The sequence below is a fragment of the Rhinolophus sinicus genome, linkage group LG04 (assembly GCF_036562045.2).
Source record: "Rhinolophus sinicus isolate RSC01 linkage group LG04, ASM3656204v1, whole genome shotgun sequence".
In the NCBI taxonomy this organism is placed as follows: Eukaryota; Metazoa; Chordata; class Mammalia; order Chiroptera; family Rhinolophidae; genus Rhinolophus; species Rhinolophus sinicus.
The window spans coordinates 158,357,541-158,375,859 of NC_133754.1; the positions used below are offsets into that span (position 1 = coordinate 158,357,541).

Genomic DNA, 18,319 nt, shown 5'->3' on the forward strand with positions numbered 1-18,319 from the left:
CTGCCTATCCTTCATGGCTCAGCTCAAAAGCCACCTCTTGCAGGAAGCCTTCCCTTGATCACCCCACCCCTAAATGAATGGAATTCCCCCTCTGAGCCCATACGTCCTTGTCTGCCTGACCTGTAGGTGGCGCTGGTCATGCATCGCCTGGAATTAAAATATGCACATCACCTGCCCCAGATGGCAGGCTCCTTGTTTTTTCATTTCTGCATTCCAGCCTTGTCTTGATCCGTTCAGGCTGCTATAACAAAAATACTACAAAATTGGGGGAGGGAGTTGTTAAACAACAAACATTTATTTCTCATAGTTCTGGAGGCTGAAAATTCTGAGATCAAAGCACTGGCAGATTCTGTGTCTGGAGAGAGCCTGTTTCCTATGTTCTCACATGGTAGAAGGGGTGAGAGAGCTCTCCAGAGTCTCTTTTATGAGGGCACTAATCCAATTCATGAGGGCTTCACCCTCATGACCTAAACATCTCCCAAGGCCCCACCTCCCAATACTGTCATACTGGGGATTCAGTTTCAATATGCGAATTCTGGGGGGACACAAACATTTAATCAATAGCAACCTTCCTCCTGCATCTAGCACTAAGCCTGGCTCAGAGGAGGGTCCAACTAGAGTTTGACCTTTGGATGTAGAATTTTGACTTCCTTATAGCAGGGAACATATCTTGGCAAAACTCACATTTGTTATTTAGAAAAACTCCCACAATGCATACCATTTGTTCCTCAGAATATCTTCGAAGCAAATATTGATGATTTATACCCATGATGCAGTAATTGCCAGAGATGGAGTAGGCGGTTTATACCCATGATATAGACAAAGGAACCAAGGCTTACATCAGTAAACTGACCATCAAGAGCTAGAGCTGAGACTCCCAGTCAAGGCTCTTAGGAGTTCTTAGGAGTCTTTATGCATCTGCCATTTTCACAGCGCTGGTGCAGTCCATTCCCCCGTGAGTCACCTCTGTACCCATCACCTAGCATGAGACCTGGCTCCAGTGGGAATATGAAGAGTGAATGGGCCTGAGGCTAAAGCCTCCTGTGGCTGACCTTAGGTGTTCCCCTCGGTGTCTCTGTGATGGTCACTGTGGGCAAAGGTGATGCTGGAGGCTGCCCACACATCTTCAGGGTTGGCATTTCCACCCTCTACCAGAGGACTTGCCCATGGCCTCCATTCTGCTGTGGTGTGGGGGCTGCACACGCCCTGGTTACTGGGGCCCATATCCAAGGAGGGCAGGCGTGAGTCCTCTGTCCCAGGAGAACCAGAGACAAGGGCTGCAACTTCAGGGGTGGAGGTACTTGCTCGTCTCAGCAGTTCCTGTAGGTTCAGAGTTCAATTCTCAGTTCCAAAACGCTGCCGCTTCTCTTTGAAGTGTGTGCCTCTAAGTCACCAGCACTGGGAAGACCGGAGCGGGGCCCGGGCTCCACCGTGGCAGCATCTCTCTCTCTGTCCCTCAGGAATCACCTTCGTCACCATCCATTGCCTAAATGAATGGAGGCCGTGCAGCCGGCTTTATTAAATATGAATGAGTTGCAGCCCATGGCCCCCACGCGGTCACTTGCCTACTCCATCTCTGGCAATTACTGCATCGCACACACTGTGCCAAGGGGCGCAGCAGTCCCTGCCTGCCCTTGCAGACTGACACCGCCCAATAGGGGCAGGACTCGGGTATGCAGCTGTTCTGCTCCTGCTAGAAAGCCATCTCTGGGCTCCCAAGCAGCCAAAAGCCTCAGCTCTGAAGACATAGTGACAGGGCACCTCCCACAGAAGGACTATGGATCATTGAGTTCTGAGCTCTGGCCAGATATGGCCTGTGGCTTTGGATCCCAAACACAAGTTCTCCTGGAATGAGTGGTTTAGGAGCTCTGTCTGCATGTTAGAAGCATGTGGGGGCACCCAGTTTTAAGACCCAGCCTGGATTAACGTGGAGAGCACGTGTGCATGTACATACTAGTGCTGAGCACATATTTGACGTGTATGAATCCTCACAGAAGTCCCCTGGGTTGTAAGCTTCAGGTTACTTGGGTCCTTCTTAGCCCTGCTCACTGCTGTGTCCCCAGTGTTGCAGACAGAGTAGATACTCAGCCACTATTAGTTGAATAAATGAATGAATGAGATGGATGTTACTGACCATTTTAGAGCTAACGAAGCTAAGGTCACAGAACGCAGCCAACATTCCGCAGCCAGTGAGTATCAGAGCCAGGAGTCACATCCAGGCTGGGGGCTCAACCACGGCTCCATTCAGCCAAGCCTGATGGTAGCTAGCCTGGAGCCACTCCAGGGTACAGGCCAACACCACAGCACACCATTTTAGTTGCATGGATTTGTTTTGACCCAGGTTCATCAGGAGAGCCAGTAACCCCCACAACCCCATGTGGCTTTGGCAAAGTTGCCAAAGACCATCTGTGAAGTGGTAAAAACAAATGAGCTCAAACTCTTTTTCTGAACTTAAAAAATTACTTTTATTTTAGGAACCAATAAAATTATGGCAAATATTTACAAATAATTATTTCACATAAAGGTTACATAAAATCAATTCTTCACAATTAACAGTCACTCATGGAAAGACACATTGAGACTACGCCAATCTTATTGCAAGTTCCTCCAACTAATCTAAAATAAAAGTGTTGCTGTCAACAATTTAACTTAGAATAAAGCCACAAACTCCAGATTTGACAAGAAAAAAAAAGAGTTAAAAAATTAAACCAAAATCCCACCCCCGTTTTTTTCCCCAATCCCACCCCCAGCCCCTGCCCTCCTCCCGACAAAAGAAAAATATGTCCGACATCTTTGGCAAATTGGCACTGCTGTAATTACATTCAAATATTATTACACACAAAAGCAACACACGTCACTAAGGGGAAAAAAAACCACCAATATTTCCAATCATTTTCTACTAGAAAAAAAGAATACAAAACATACACATTTTTAAGAAGCAATTTTTTTTAATCTGTTGGAGACAGATCATCTCCCACTTTCAAAGGCAATTCAATTGTTATTTTTGTTGTTGGTTTTTTTGTATTTTTTTTTTGTACTTTTTTTTTTTTTTTACAAGTAAGCGTCTATGCAGGCATCACAAACTTTGGCGGATACAGAAGATATGTATAGTTATTTGACGGTGGAAGGTGAGTCCCTAAGACAAAGCCAACTGTCTGAAAGAATGAAAGCAAAATCCATGTGTCTTCCTGGCAAAGAGTTCCATTTGCAAAGTAATCTGAATTTCTACAAATACTCAATGTCCAAAGGCCACTAGAGGGTGAAAAACCAGGGCAGCATCTTCCAGCAAGGATCAGGGCAAAATCCGAATCAGATTTCCACCCTCAGCTTGAACTTGGAGTCCCAGCAACGGGGACCAAGCAGTGGGGCCCTCAGTGCCCACGAATCCACACTGTGCTGGCGGTTTGGGGCCAGGGGCTGGGCTGCCTCTTCCTGAGCCCAGGACAGGCTGCTCCCAGGTGTGCTCACCTTCTCTGACCAAAGGTGAGGAGAGCAGGCAAGAACTGGCATGAGGAGACTCAGCGTTTTCTCTGAGTTTCAAGTACGTGTGAGGTGTGGGGGTGTGTGCACGTGTGTGTGAACACACTGTCATATACGAGTATTGAGAGGAAGGCCAGATTTGGAGGCTTGGAGCTTTGCAGGGCGTTTCAAATAGACTCAGGACTTATTTATTTTCTTTTTAGCTTTATAGCAATTAATTGGCTATTGATTGGTTGGAATGTTCAACTCTCCATTTCCTCAAATACAATAAAATAGTTTCATTAAAATGTGTTCATGCTTGAAAATAGGGGAGCCATTAAATGGTTTCCTTTCTGTTCCACTCCAGGGGAAGTGCACCATTTGTAAATCAAAAATCCATCATCCAAAATCACTTGTTCTTAATGGTGCTTTTGGAGAAGATCAGGGATGTGGTCACAAGCATTGCGATTTGGGAGAGAAGGGTAGCTGGGTGGCCATAGTCACAAGGTGGGGTGAACCCAGGGTTGGGGTGGGTGAGACTATAGCGTGGCCTCCTCCAGCCAGGTCTTAGTGTTGGGGAGGGGGCTCATAACCCCCAATGCATCCCACCCCATGCTGTTCCCCATGCTTCCTCCCTCCACTATGCTCAGAGCTGCCCAAAGCTGAAGGACAGATTTCTTCCCTCTCTTTCCTGCCCACAGGCCAAACACACTACCTGAGACCAGCTCCATTTTAGAATTCACTGAGATTCCTTCAATAACTAGATAAACAGCTGCATTTTCTCCTTGAGCCTCTCAGGGGTCTAATGTGGCAAGAAGAATATCAAGACTCACTGAATGGTGGCAATGTTTACCCCCAACTTGGAGATGGGCTAAATGGGACCGTTGGGAACACATGGACTGAAACTCTGAGGTCCCCTTTGACCCTGGGGGCTGCAGGAACAGGACCTGAGCACTGAGAAGTTACCGGAGATGAAAGGAAGAATAGTGCCTGCCTGCTCCCAGCAAGCAGCTGTGTCACAGAAGTGTAGTCCCCTTGTCAGGAGAGCAGGCGGGCAAGGGACTTGCTTCTGTCTTGGCCCCTGGGGACCTGGCCACCACTCTGGAGGCACAGCTGCGAGCTGACAGTGGGGAAGTGCAGATCAACACTGTGGCTCCACCATGAATATGCAAGAGGGAGTCCTGAGGTGTGGGGGTGGCAGGGGACCAGGGGCTGAAGGGGCTGCCAGGAGGTGGGGCAGACTGCCAGCTAGGAGTCATGGCCTGACTGTCCAACTTTCCAAGAATGTATTTTGTTACCTTTTAAGAAATGCACTTGCCTTGGAAGCTCTCCGAGGCCAAAAGAACTAAAGGAATAAATTCTCCAGGACCACTGGTGTGCGTCCCTGGAAACCATCAGAGGCAGGCTCCTCGATGGATGATGAGGCCAAGGCCGCAGAGCTGGCTTCTTAGCAGGGCCACTGGGGAGGTGGTCCAGCCCAGTGTGGGGGGATCCACCCACTCCAGCCTGGGCCTGACCTATCCAGGGGCCTGGACTTTCCTCTATCCTCGGGCAGCTGTGTCTCAGACATATCTTGTTTCCAGGTATTTGTCAGGAGTGTTTGGTTTGTTTTTAAGATTTGCTCCCCATGGTTTGGAGCTAAATCCTAGCTGAGATGTCATCCAGAAAAGGGTGGCTGGTGCCAGGGACTGTGCAAGGCAGGGCAGTCTCTCTAGGGATATGACTTCTCACGTGCCCTGTGGTCACATCTGGAGTTCTTCCCTGCACATGTGAAAGGTCCCAGCAGCACTGAACTACCCTCAAAGCCAAACATCCCCCTACCCCACCACCTCCGACATTCAGCCTCACCCACTTTCAAAGCCAAAATGGTCTGCAGGAGCCCAGGATGGCGAGGGAGGAGGGCAGGGATTGGGGGCTGGGCAACCTGACACTCATCAATCTGGGCTCCCATCTCTCCCAAATCTGCAATGAAGGGCAAGGAGACGAAGAAGAAAGGGGACATTGGACAAAGGCTGGAGGTCACAAGCTGGTGGCCAGTGGCCTATAGACATATTTTTGGGGGGCTGACAGAGCATTTTAAAAGCTTTCGCATTTGAATGCTATTGGAAGGGGCAAGCACTCTGGGTTTTGGGTCCCACCACCCATACGGCCTTGTGCGCTGCCTGAATGGCTAGGTTACTTCACCGGGCCTGGGAAGTAGTTAATTCAGGGCCCTTGACATTGTGACCTATGGGTACCCTATTGGCCCCGATGGCCCTGCTCAGGAACTCCTGCATATTGTCACAGCCAGGCTTGGAGTCTGATCCACGGCAGAAAGGATAAAGAAAAGAGTGATGAGATATCTCATGACACTGGAGCCCTAGACCCTGGGAGTCAGAGCTGGGCCCACATCCAAGCCCTGTCAGGGCTTGCAATGTGGTGTTAGACAAGCTCCAATCCCCTCTGAGCTTCAGGGCACAGCAGGAAAGGAGTCTGGATGAGTCAGAAGCATTGGTGTAAATCTGGGCAGACTTTGCAGGTTTCCGTGTTAATGAGAATCAAGTTGGACCAGCAAAGCCACCAACACCCAGGCTCTCCATCAGGCCTCCCTTTTCTTTCTTTCCTCATTGTGGGTCTGGGGGAGTTTCTAGGGGGTTGAAAGGTATCTCTAAGCCATACTCTCCCATTACAGGAGCATGGTTCTGTGGAGAGAATGGGGCCTGGAGATCTAAGGATTCACTTCATCTCTATCTTGCCCTGTGAGATCCAAATCTCAATTTTCCCCATCTGTAAAATGGGCATTGTGATTGCCCCAGGGGATGGTCAAGGATTGCAAAGCACCATATGAACATCAGTTATGAAAGGGCTAACCCTAACTAAGGCGCCTTGGGAAAAGAATGTAGGGTTTGATATGTCATCAGTTTTATCTAGACTGGAGCTAGATTAGTGGTATGACAATTTTTCATAGAACCCACAATGTCCTTTTCAAAAAGTCAAAGCCAGAACCTGGGGCTGAAGGCCTGTGGAGGAACGCCCCAGGCCTCCTGCCACGATGCTGGTGAAGGTCCTGGCCTTGAGTTTTCTACTCAGAATTCTCTGGCATCAACAGCTTGTGTCCTGTGGAAGCCTCCCCTCCAAGCTCCCAGGCAGCTGCACCGGGCAGCGTGGGAACTCAGTGGGTGAGAACAGGTATGAGTGTGAGAATACGTGTATGCATCTTGTGCTCTTGTGCTTCTGCCCAGCAGCCCAGTAATCCAGTGGCTGTCTAATAAATTCAAATGCAATCTGAGGACCAGTGGAGCCTCAGGAGAGTGAGGAAAAACATGGAGGGAGCTCATCACAGGGCTGAAGAGGGCGAGGCTGGGTAGAGGGCCGTGCATGGGGCCATGTGGGCTTCACTGAGGAAGGATGGTATGCGCCTTAGGCAGCTGGTTCAGGGAAGGCTGACCTCCCAAGAGCCTGACACCACAGGAGGGACCAGGATTCAAGGATTGGGTACAAGAGGGCTACGCTGCAGACCCCTGACCCCACCCACCACTTACTTCCTGTGGAAGGGAGGGAGGGGTCAGATAATACCTTCTCCTACCTTGCCTGGCAGACAGAGGCTGGAGCCAGTTTATCCTGGCTCCCAGATACCCTCTCATCAGGTTCGGCGGAACGGGGGGTGGGGGTGTGGGGGTGTGGGGGTGTGCCTGTGCTCACCAGTTCCACCTTCGCCCTGGGGGACTGGGCTTCCTCAGCAGTTCTAACAGTCCCAGGACACCCCATCTGGGGCAGTGGGCCTAGAACCGTCTCCTGCTGCCCTCACTGTCTACTTCTCTCCCCAGGGATGGGAGGACCACCATATGCCAGGGATCAGGGGCAGAGTCCCAGACCCACCTCTGTCACTCATTGCCTGGGGACTCCACTTTGCTGAGCCTGTTTCCTCTTCTGTCCCACCACCTTGCAGAGGTCTTATGGGGAAAACACTTGGTGGTGGCCAGGAAAGGTCTGCTCTGTCTCCCTGCGTGGTCCTGGGCTTCTCCCAGCTGGGCCTCAGTTTCTCCTGAGGGGAGCTATGCTAGGTCTTCCTCAAGGCTCATTCCAATCTCTCTGGGTGTTCTTGTTTCCCACTTGGTCTGAATCTTAGTGGGACTCAGATGCCCAGCCCTATGTGCTTGCTCAGCAGTGGAGGGCCTGATCCAGCTCCCTGGGAGAGAGGAAGGAAAGAGAGAGCTGTTGGGCGATCCTGCAGGTGGCCATGCTGTGCCAAGGCAACCAAGGCTCAGAGAAGTGAAGGGTCTTGTCTGAGGTCCCACAGCAATGCAGAGGTGCAGCCAGGACAAGACCTCTCAAGGCCAATCACCTCAAGTGCGGGCTCAAGTGCAAGCTCTCTGCCACCCTGGTGACATGCAGACACCAGGAACATGGTCACATGAGATGGCAAAATCCACTATCATCACTATAATTCAGCCCAGATTTGGACAGAGCCTCTTCCTGGATGTTCTGAGTTGGCAAGAGAGACTATGCAAGGAGTTGAGGCCCCAGGCAAAGAGATCGTGGCCACTGGACCCCCATCTCAAGACCACACCCCATTCACCACCAGCTCCTCAGTGCCTGTCCTGTCCCTTTTCCAGGAGGCCTTCCTCTGTCCTCCAAATCCTCCTAGGTGGCTCTCCCCAACCCTCCCACACCCTTTCCCAGCTCCCGCGGCCCTTGTCCATGGCCCTGACCATCACAGTCCCTTGTACCACCAGGTGGACATGTCCCCCCATGCAAGCACCTTCATTCCCAGCTGCATGCTAGGCTCCACAAGGACGGCTGACCGCTGTAGATGTGTGTGGTTCTCGGTGCAGGCAAAGTCCTTTTTGTTAATCACTGTCTACATGGCAGGGACAGGTTTGCCCAGAATCCACTCACTGGGGTCCTGGAGGAGGGGGCAGTGTCCATGGTGGACGTCCAAAGTGATCAGAGCCTGGGAACGCCCAGTTAGATCGGTGGTTCCAGGGGCTGAGGTGCCTCACGCACCACCTAGGACCATGATCTTCTGGGTCCCACTCAGCCCTAATGTTCAGTTAGGTGCAATCAGCACCTCGGACAACGGTAACTTAGGGATCTGCCAGACGGTTCTTCGATTCCTTTGATATATATAGAAAAGAGCTGTTCGCACTGCACTGAGCCCAGGGAAATGGAGGCAGGAAGCCAGTGTGTCTCCCCAAAGTGTGTTTCTCTTTGGGAGGAGTGGAGCATAACCAGCTCGGTTAAGTTATTAAAGAAGTAGCAACGAGCAGGAGGCTGGGTCCCCAAGGTGGGCACCCTCAGTCTCACAGACAGCTCCGAGCCCACTCTATGAGGGCATCCAGGGCAGAGGGGTTGCTTTGTGCACAAGTCTAAGACAACCTGTGATACTTTGGGAGTGTTGAACCTATATTAGGTGGGGAGTCTGCTCAGTTGGACCCTTGGTCCCACAAAAAAGCAAAAAGGTGTTTACATAAGTGCTGTTGAAGTGACATTAACAAGCTCTCCTTGCCAGGCCTGGGGCAGGAAGATGGGCAGATGGTCAGGCAGGCTGGGCTGGGACTGCAGTTTTCTGCAGAACAGTTGTTGGTTTGTGGAGAAACTGTCACTGTTGGGAGAAGCTCATCGATTGATTCTTAGAAATGGACAGTTGTCTAGAGGTCCAGCAGCCCTACCATAGAACACCAGAGTCCCTGGCAGGAAAAAGGGGGGGATGGAATTTCAGGTGAGTGGGGGGGGTTGCTGGGGGTGGGCTTGTTGGGCCCCTCTGGCTATCTTTGGAGGGGGCTGGGAGGCTATCACCCTCAGTGATATAAGTCATAAGTGCTTGGCTTCTGCCTGGCTCCGAAGGTCAGTGACGGTCGTAGGCAGTGGCCGCTGCTGGTGGGGCAGCTCCTCGGGCAGCAGCGCTGTAATAGTACGAGGAGCCTGGAAGAGAGAGAAGAAGGCACGGAGGTTGGAGGGTGACGTGCCTGCAGTCCCATACCTGAGGCCAATGTTCAAAGGCAGAAAAGGGACCGGAGCGCTGCAAAAAGAGCTCTTGGAACCAAGATTATTGTGGCAGGGTCAGGCTTCCTGGAGGAAGTGGGTCAGCCTGGGTTTGGGGGACAAGAAGATTTGGACACGGGGAGACTGGAGAGTATGAGCACGTGGAGCAGGGCGGGGTGCAGTCTGCCTCCTGTGACCTCCTGATGGGACCCGGCTAAGGGCTCTATACCCATGCTCAGCTCCCCCCACTGCCTCTGGGCTGCTTTATTTGACTACGCACTTTGGATGGGGCCTCCAGGAGCCTGGCTCTGTGCTCCAACTCCTCTCCATGGATGAAAGAGTATGGGGGCGGGGGGGGGGTGCTCCATGGGACACAAGTAAGAGACGCTAGGCCATCTCCTCCTTTTCCAGGTAGGAAAGCTGAGGCTCAACAAACCAAAGTCATGTGATCAAAGCCATGGAAGCCTCTTAGTGCGAGAGCCTGGCCTGGAGTTCAGGTTGTCTGGCCCTGGCCCAGGACTCTTTCCACCACAACACAGTTCACGGTCTGTACACCCAGTGCTGGAGGGCTGTGTTTATCCAAGTAGACAGCAGTTGGGGCCATGTGAGCCATTGTAGACCACGTGTCTGCTGCGGTGGGAATAGCAAGCTTCTTAATTCCCCAGGGGAGACAACTCATGTTGATCCTGAAATCTCACCCAAATCCAAACCAATACTGGCAATTATTCCAGATACTATAATTGGGCACCAAGGCCTGGAGGCTGCCAATCAGGCTCTATCACTCTTGACCTTGAACAAGTGACCTCACTTCCCTAACCCTCAGTTTTCTCCCCTGTAAAAGGGGGTGTGACAGTAGGGCTATATGAGGGTGCCATGATATAAGGATATGAAAGTACTTTTCTAAGCACGTTTATATCCATTAACTCTTAATTTCCACAATTCTATTAGGTAGGAACTAGTATTGTCCCCTTTTAGCAGATGAGGAAACTGAGGCACAGAGAGAGTAAGTAGCTTGCCCAAGGCCATACAGCTAGCATGGAATCAAGAGGGTAGGGTTTGGGGAGACACTTTAGCATGTGCCACCACCACCCCTCCAAACCCAGCCTGACTCGGCCCTCTGAGTCCCACACCGACCCGTCTCACCCTTGGCTCTGACTCAGTCCCTTCTCAAAGCCTACTCTCTTGGCCAGGCTGTCCAGCAGCCTCAGCATGAGGCCTCCACGGCAAAATAAAAAAAAAGCTTGCATTTACTGAGAGAAATGAAAACATCACCTCATAGAGCACTCTGTCTTCCTGGTGCCCGTTAGACCTCCATCTAGAATAAACTTGTCCTTTCTTCTGTCATTTTTCCTCTCTAATTCACATTATTATCAATTTACTTCTTGACACAGTCGTTTGGGGCTCCCACTTGCTCTATAATCCCTTTACAGAGACCACAGGCATTCCCATTCTAATCCTAATTGACCGCTGCTGCTTTTCTTCCGGCCTTCTGCCCCACCAGCCTCGCCAGCCTGCGCCCCCCGCCCCCCCCTCAAAAAAAAAAAAGGTTGCTGGGTCACCACAGCCTTGGCTGGGCAGGCAGCTCCGGAGGAGGAGGTTCAGCAGGGCGGGAAGTTCTCCGGAGAAGTGGGGGTGCAGCTTCATTAGTGGCATTGCCCATCCTTTGGCATTGTTTCCATGAAGGAGGCTTCACCCAGGCCAGCTGAGGCTGAGCAGTGTGCATGAGCACCTGGGAGTGTGAAGGTGGAGGGTCTCACCTGTTTGCACAGCTCCCACTGACCTAGCATCAAGGAGCCTCGGAGGAGCAGGCCTCCTCACCCTGGGACCCTCCCCAGACAGCAGGAATCAGTCGCCTGCCCCATTCCTTGGGACTCTTTCAGCTAAAGCCCTGAAGACACTCTGCAGGAAGGGCAGGCTGGTAGATGTGAATGGTCCTGGAACTTATTTATAAGACAATGATAGCATGAGCCTGGTATCTCATCCTCAGGGCTTCAAGAGAGCGCTGTGTTCAGCTCCTGCTTGAAAGAAGCTGCCAGTGGCCATTATCCTCAGTTTATACCTGAGGCATCTGAGGCGTGGACTGCTGGATGACATGGCCACGATTCCCCAGGTTATAGAGATGTGGGCAGCGCAGGTGCGATCTCTTATGTTTGTAACTGCCCAGCATCGTTTAAACTTTTCCTGTGTTTCCTAGGATATGAGGCCTGCCTCTTTGAGCTAGAAGTCAGAACTCATTCTCCCAACTTCCTTTGCTGCTAGGGCACAGATGTGAGCTCTGCATTAGACTCTCTTGCATAGAACCTCAGTTGGGAAGCGAGCAACTTGAAGAAGTGGTCCAGAGCTATTCTAATCACATACATGATCTGACTGTTTAGAACTCTCAAGGCTTGTTCCTATGGAAGGATGAGGCCTCTTTTCCTGGCTGTAGTACTGTCAAGACTGAATTGGTCAGGGAGAGTAAGATACTGTTAAGACTGAATTGGTCAGGGAGAGTAAGAATACTACATCACACACTGGTTACGAATATAGGCTCTGGGGTCAAAGTGACCTGAGTTTGGGTCCTTATTCTGCCATCTGCATGCTGTGTGACCTCAGGTAAGTGAATTAACCTTTCTGAGTCTCACTTTTTTCATCTGTATAATAGAGATAATAGTACGTTGCCCTCTAGGGCTGTTAAAAGTATAAAATGAGATAACACATATGAAGGGTTTTGCCCAGTCCCTGCACAATTAGCAAGTGCTCATTTAGACGAACAGAGTTTTGATTCTTCTTCCTCCTCTCCACCCCTCTCAGTGCACTGGGCACCTCCCATCACAGACACACTTGCCCAAGGCTCCTTCACCCCAGCCTGTGAGCTCCCTGGGACAGAGTCCACGTCTTTTCCACACCAGGCATGCAGCCCATGCCTAATAACTGCGGGTATGAACTGGATCTCACTCCAGCTTGAGCAGAAAGGCCTCAGAAGCAGTCTGGTCCCACCCTTTCCTCGCCATCCCCTTAGGCTCCTAGTTGCCCACACAATCAGTCCAGACTTCTCAGCCTGGCATTCAAGGTCCCTCATCTGTGGCCCCAGAACACCCACCACTCCATCCCTTTGCCACACCTTCCTGAGCAGCTCCTGCCCCACTTCTCTGCCTCATGAACTCCTTGGCAAATGAGCCGATGGCATACCTTGTGAGAATTAGAGAAAGGTGTCCACTCTGGGCACCTGTAACCCTGTGCCAGGTTTTGGGACTTTGGCTACGCAGGGGCTGGACTTCAGCCTCACTTGTCCCCTTGGGCAGTGCACAGCCACCCGTGGAGGTCCTGGTTCAACATGGCCTCGTTGGGGTCTTAGCTCCATCCCTAGGAACCCCTCCCACAGCCTGGCCCAGGCATCCTTCGTGCCACATCCCCTGAGGGTCTTGCAGCAGCGCTGGGACCAAGGCTCTGTCTGAGGCAGGTTTGCAGGGAGGGGACTCCCAGGCTCAGGCCACCAGACCCATGCCCCATCCTCAGCCCTGCCGAAAGACATTGCTTCAGGGAGAGGTTGGCCAGCCTTCATCTCCTGAGACTGATGGCTGGGCCAACGCAGAGCTCAGGGCTGCTGCTTGGGGTGGGTGTGGGGTGTTAAGGAAAAGCAGTAGGTAAGTAGAGACCAGGCTTCATGCTTAGAAATAATTTTTCCAAAACCAGAAAGGAAGTCTGACCGATCAGTCACAGATGCAGCCCCTCCGGGAGGCCACCAATAATATAAGCCTCGTCATCTATAAAACTGGAACTCTCCATGCACAGGGATCTGGGGCTCTCATCGGCATGCTTCCTTATGTCACTGCAGTGGTACCTGATACACCAAAATGTTTTGAGCAGCCCGAGGCCCAGGAGCATGGAAGGGATGTGTCCATGCCATGTGTCTGTCCTAAACACCAAAGCAGGCTTCAAAAGGGGCCAAGGCTGTGACTGTCTGGCTCCTTTGTAGACCCATGGCCTGGCAACTTGAACTTGAAGACACCAGGTTCTTGCTTTTCTGATGAAGTCTATGGTTCTCAGTCCTAATCTCAGTTCCCTAATCTGGGGAATTAACAGGTTCTTACTTAAGCAGGTCCTGTTAAACTGGACAGACAAACCTGGATAGCCTCAGAGGCCCTCCCATGTCTGGGCTTTGAGGGAATCCTCCAACTGACTGCTGGGGGAGAGATCAGTGTTCTGCCTGCCGCTGACTGGCTGGCTCCACCCCCAGGTGGTGAGTGATATCTGTGAGGCCCCAGCTCCTGCTTCATGCTCCAGAACCTTCAGCTCCATCTGGCACATTAGTTCCCTGTAAGTTCATTTCAACAGAACAAAAGGCTCCTGTTGGCCTTTGAGGGCTGAGTTAGCCCTGTTTGGTCTTTTAGATAAACCAAATAGCTAGATGGTGTTCACAGATCAGGCTGGCCCCAGCCATGGACAATCTGCCAGGCTAAGGCCTGAGCAGAGGTTCAGGCGCCCGCTGGGCCTTCAGCCACAGGGCAATCAATTTCCAATGGAGCTGGCTGTGGTGACGTCCAGGGCAGACATCACAAATCAATCACTGGGCCTCAGAGTCCTTATCAAGACCAGTAGCCACCACCAATTTATCTGAGTTGGTCTCTTTGCTGTCTCTTATTTAGAGAGTTCTCATCTGAATATTCAATGATTCTTAAGAAATATCATTTATTCTTGGGCAGGCACTTTCCCTACCTTCTTCTTTCTGCTTCAATGCCTGTTTTGTCTTTGTTCCCTTTCTGTGCTATTTCCCCTTATCCCCCAAAACATCTGGGGGGAGGGAGGAGGGCCTAAGCAGGCATGAAGCTTACTGTCCTACGGCCCCAACACGACTTGCAGATTGCATGTGCCTGGGGCGAGCTACCCAACCCACCTCAGTGACCGAGTCTCAGGATGTTGAGGGAACCTGACCCACCGAGGGGGCTGAATAGGGCAGCTGATGGCCCAGGGGCCCCGCAGGGCCTCCGCCAGTACTCACCGAGCAGCCCTGGGTTGGGGAACCTCCAGGAGTCGTTGTAGGAGGAATACTGAGGGTGGCTGTAGGGGCTCCCGGAAAACTCACTCCCTGCATATGGTGGGTAGGAGAGAAACAGGAACCAAATGTCAAAGCAGGTTTGGAAAATGCCCATCGCATTTCGTAATCAATAAAGGCAAGTCCAGTCCATACCTTCATTGAGTAGACAGCTGTCATTGGCATTGTCTAGATTTCCCCTTAAAACCTTTTGCTTATTAGTGGGAGTGAATACCAGCTTCTCATATGTATACCATGAAATTGCCATGTGCCAAGTGTTCCATGGGGTTGTTGGCCCATTTTGCAGGTGAGGAGACTGATGCCAAGGGTCTCTCACAAAATGGCCTTGATACATCCACCCAAGTCCAAAGCCCCGGACTACCTGGTTCTCAGCCCTGACTGAGGCCACTCCAGGACCCCAGTGAGATTTAGATCCACTTCCCATGTGTTTTTGAGTGACTCTGGACCAAGAAACCAAAGGTGGCCTCAACTCTAGTCTGATCCTCTGTGCTGAGACTCCAGAGGTAGCTGTTCCCAGGGCCTCAGCCAATGGGGAAGATGAGGCATAGACAGGCCCTCTGCCAGGAGGAGGCAGATGGCATTTTGCTGAGATGGAGGGAACAAGCCAAAGGTTTAGGGGAGCACAGAAGAGGGAGTGGTTGGGGTTGGGGTCTCCTGGGCATTGGGGGAGGGGCAGCTCTTAGCTTGGGCAGGAACTGCAGTTGTGCCAGGGTAGGGACAACACTGGGTGTGCAAGGAGGAGGCATGGTGGCACTTGAACATAGTGGGACCTCTTACCCAGCTGCTCATAGAACAATGATGCCTGTGTTTGGCACTTCCCTGGTGTGGGGACAGAGATCCAGAAAGCAGTTTCCAGGCTCTCGGCCTCACATAGAAAGGTGCTAGCTTAGGTAGTAAATGGCCATCAACTGTGATTGGATGGCCATCAGCTGTGGCTAGTTGGCCATCAGCTGTAACCAGTGAGTGACTGGCCACTAATATAACTGCTGTGGCTACGCTAGCAAGAAAATGGGGGCTAGCAAGAAGATGGTGGCTGAGCTAGCAAGATCGGATTGCAGAGAGGCGGATGCCGCCAGTGAGAATATAGTGATATGACTCCCCCATCTGTGGCTCCGTGGGTGTTCCTTTTCGGCCTCACCATGTCCTGCGTTCTTATATGGGGAGCGGGACCAGAGACCCCGAAGGCCGCCCCGCATGACAAATGGTGCAGCGAGCAGGGTCTCCCGCATGATACCTGGGCTCTCGCTTCCAGCCCCAGGAGAGCCATTTACCACCAGCCAGTCACTAGAAGGGGAGTTCAAATTTCCCTCCCCTACCACCTTGCTGCCTATCCTTGCTGCCCTGTGGCTGGGGACTCACAGAGGACACGGTTTAGGCCTGACTCATCTCACAGGCCCCAGTGCCTAGCACAGGTTGTATAGGCAGCTGGCTGCTGAGTGGCTTCGTAAGCCACTGGTTACAGAGCACATGGACCCCTCCCTGGCAGTGGTGCTGGGAGTTACACAGCTCTGGGGACCAGCCTCAGCTCAAGCAAGCTTCCACAGATTCTTCTTAAGGATGCCAAAGGACCATAAGGAAGGAGCCCCCAGAAGGGACCAGCCAGATGTCAGGATGGGAGCACTGCTCCCCTCCTAAGCCCAAATGTGGGGCCCACGGGGCTTGGCCAGGTGTATCCGGAACAATAAAGCAGGCCTGAGGGGTCAGCTGCTCCCGCCCCCTGGCCCTTTCGGCCTCCTTTCCACCTCCCGGCTTCTACAGGCAACCATAGGCAGAGCGTGAGCACACACACACACACACACACACACACACACACACACACTCCTCCCCAGGCATCTCTGGGGGCCACTCCCAGCCTGACAGGCTGAGCCTTCCAATTCTCTGTTTTTTATGCCTCAGTGGTCAGGGTGTCAGGTTCCAGCGTATGGAGGGAGAGCATGGTGACAATGCTGGGCTGCAGGAACCCAGCCCCGGAACATCCGTCAGTGCTCCAGCGCCTCCTTCTCCTCCTGGGGGGCAGGGTGGGAGAGCAGAGAGACTGAGCCGCCTGGAGAAGGGGCACAACCACCCTCTCATCCAGGCTCTGGGCACCCGTGAAGCTGTCCCATTCGAGGCACTTCCTGACAGCTCTGTGCCTGGGCCCAAGGCATCGGGCTACCCTGGCAAAGGCCATCTCTCCATCTTCATCTAGCGGCACTGAACTTGTCTGCTAGGCCCAGCTCCAAAACCAGCTCTCCTAGGAAGCCTCCCTGACCTCCAGCCCCAACAGGTCAAGTCTCAGGTCCACTCAGCTGCAGTTAATTAGTGAATTGTGTCCATGTTATCGGTCCCGCGTCCCCCATCTCATTCCAAAAGTGGCAAAGGACCATAAACAGCGCCAACTCCTTTAGCATATGCACCTAAGTCAGTGTTGCCCACCGTCCTCCACCCCCTCTCCCCGGCCTGGTCTCAGAACCCCACTCAGATACCTCTTTTCTCAGAAACCCCGGGCCCCTCAGGTGCACTCAGCATCCCACAGCACGAGCTTCGCCCTGACCTGCATGGGCGCGTCCTGGGACATGGGAGTGTCTGCCCTGCAGGTCCATGTCTGACTCTTCTCTGCACCTGTGTGCCACCAGCCCGCAGTGTAACGCCCTATCTACAGCAGTCAGTGCTCGGTGAAGCCCCAGTCGTTTGCCTGCCTCCACTGCTAACACAAAGCTCTTGCACAGTTGCCCTCATGGCTATCTCCCTCACCTCCTTCTAGGCTTTGCTCCAACATTGTCTTTGGACCATTGCATTTTAAATGGAAACTCCTTCCATCCCACTCCTCTCTCCTGCTTTATTTTTCCTCATAGAACTGATCACAATCCAACATCTTATGTATGGTGCTTATCTTGATAATTCTGCCCCCTCCACAAGGATATAAGCTCCTCAGTGGAAGAAATAATCCCCCAGGGACCCAGCCTGCACGATATACTAACAGTGGGGGCATGATATGCACCCTCAGAGCACAGCCCTGTCCTGTGACGTGCTCTGTCAGAGTGTGCACTCTGGGCAAGGGGAGCCTGACCATCCCCAGGGCATGAGGTGGGCCTCGGGGCTGGTCCAGCCACCTGCTGGGGACTCTGGGATGGTATCTGAAGTGCCACACAGGAAGCTGACTGAATGTAGGGAGCCCTTACCCCACGAGATATGGGGAGTCCAGGTCCTTAATTGCCAAGAAAATTGCTTATCTACAGACCTGGACTGCCTGGGCCACAAGGATGGCTGGGAAGCAGCAGATGGCCCAAGTTCAAACCCACATGCTCCTACTGAACCCCATGGTCCTCAGTCAATGTGCACAGAGGCAGGGAACAGGGCTCTGGAGCCAGACTGCCTGGGTTCCAATCCTAGGGCTGCCTCTTCCTACCTCTGCGACCTTCAGAAGGTCACTCAGACTCTCGGTGCCTCAATTTCCTTCTCAGTAAAGTTGGGACAATTAATAGATCCCACCACATATAGTCATTGTAAAGAGTGAATGAGTGATACACTGAGTGCCTGGCACACAGTGAATGCTCAGTAAATGTCAGCCATAATGACAATGACCCAATATTGGTCATCAAGACTTCCTTGGCATCCAGAATCTTATTTAACCTTCCCAGGCACAACTGTCTACATTTTATATGTAAGGAAATGGAGCTCCAGGCAGGTGGGACAGGCTTGCACAGGCCAGGAGGTGACTAAAAGGCCAGGTTCCTGTCCTCCAGCCCAAGGTCCTCTGCCTATGACACTGCCTTCCCACCCTGGGCCTCTGTCTCCCATTTGTACAGACCAAGTGATAGCTAAAGGCCCTTGTTGTCTGTGGAACCTGGATTGCAATTGCCAGGGGCCTTGCAGGGAGGA

The 18,319-nt window shown here is 52.2% G+C and overlaps 1 protein-coding gene across 9 annotated transcripts in view; it reads right to left on the reverse strand.

Moving 5' to 3' along the window:
* Positions 1-2,440: 2,440 nt before the first annotated feature.
* Positions 2,441-18,319, reverse strand: part of PAX5 (paired box 5) — a 186,667-nt gene continuing 170,788 nt past the window's right edge. For 5 of the 9 annotated variants that reach the window (XM_074330722.1, XM_019729114.2, XM_074330721.1 and 2 more), the window contains 2 exons: positions 14,405-14,491; positions 9,370-11,152 (listed from right to left, as the gene is read on the reverse strand). In XM_074330722.1, coding sequence (XP_074186823.1) covers positions 11,067-11,152; positions 14,405-14,491 — 173 coding nt within the window. In that variant the 3' untranslated portion in view covers positions 9,370-11,066. The other 4 variants (XM_019729118.2, XM_019729113.2, XM_019729111.2 and 1 more) reach the window with 1 other exon arrangement.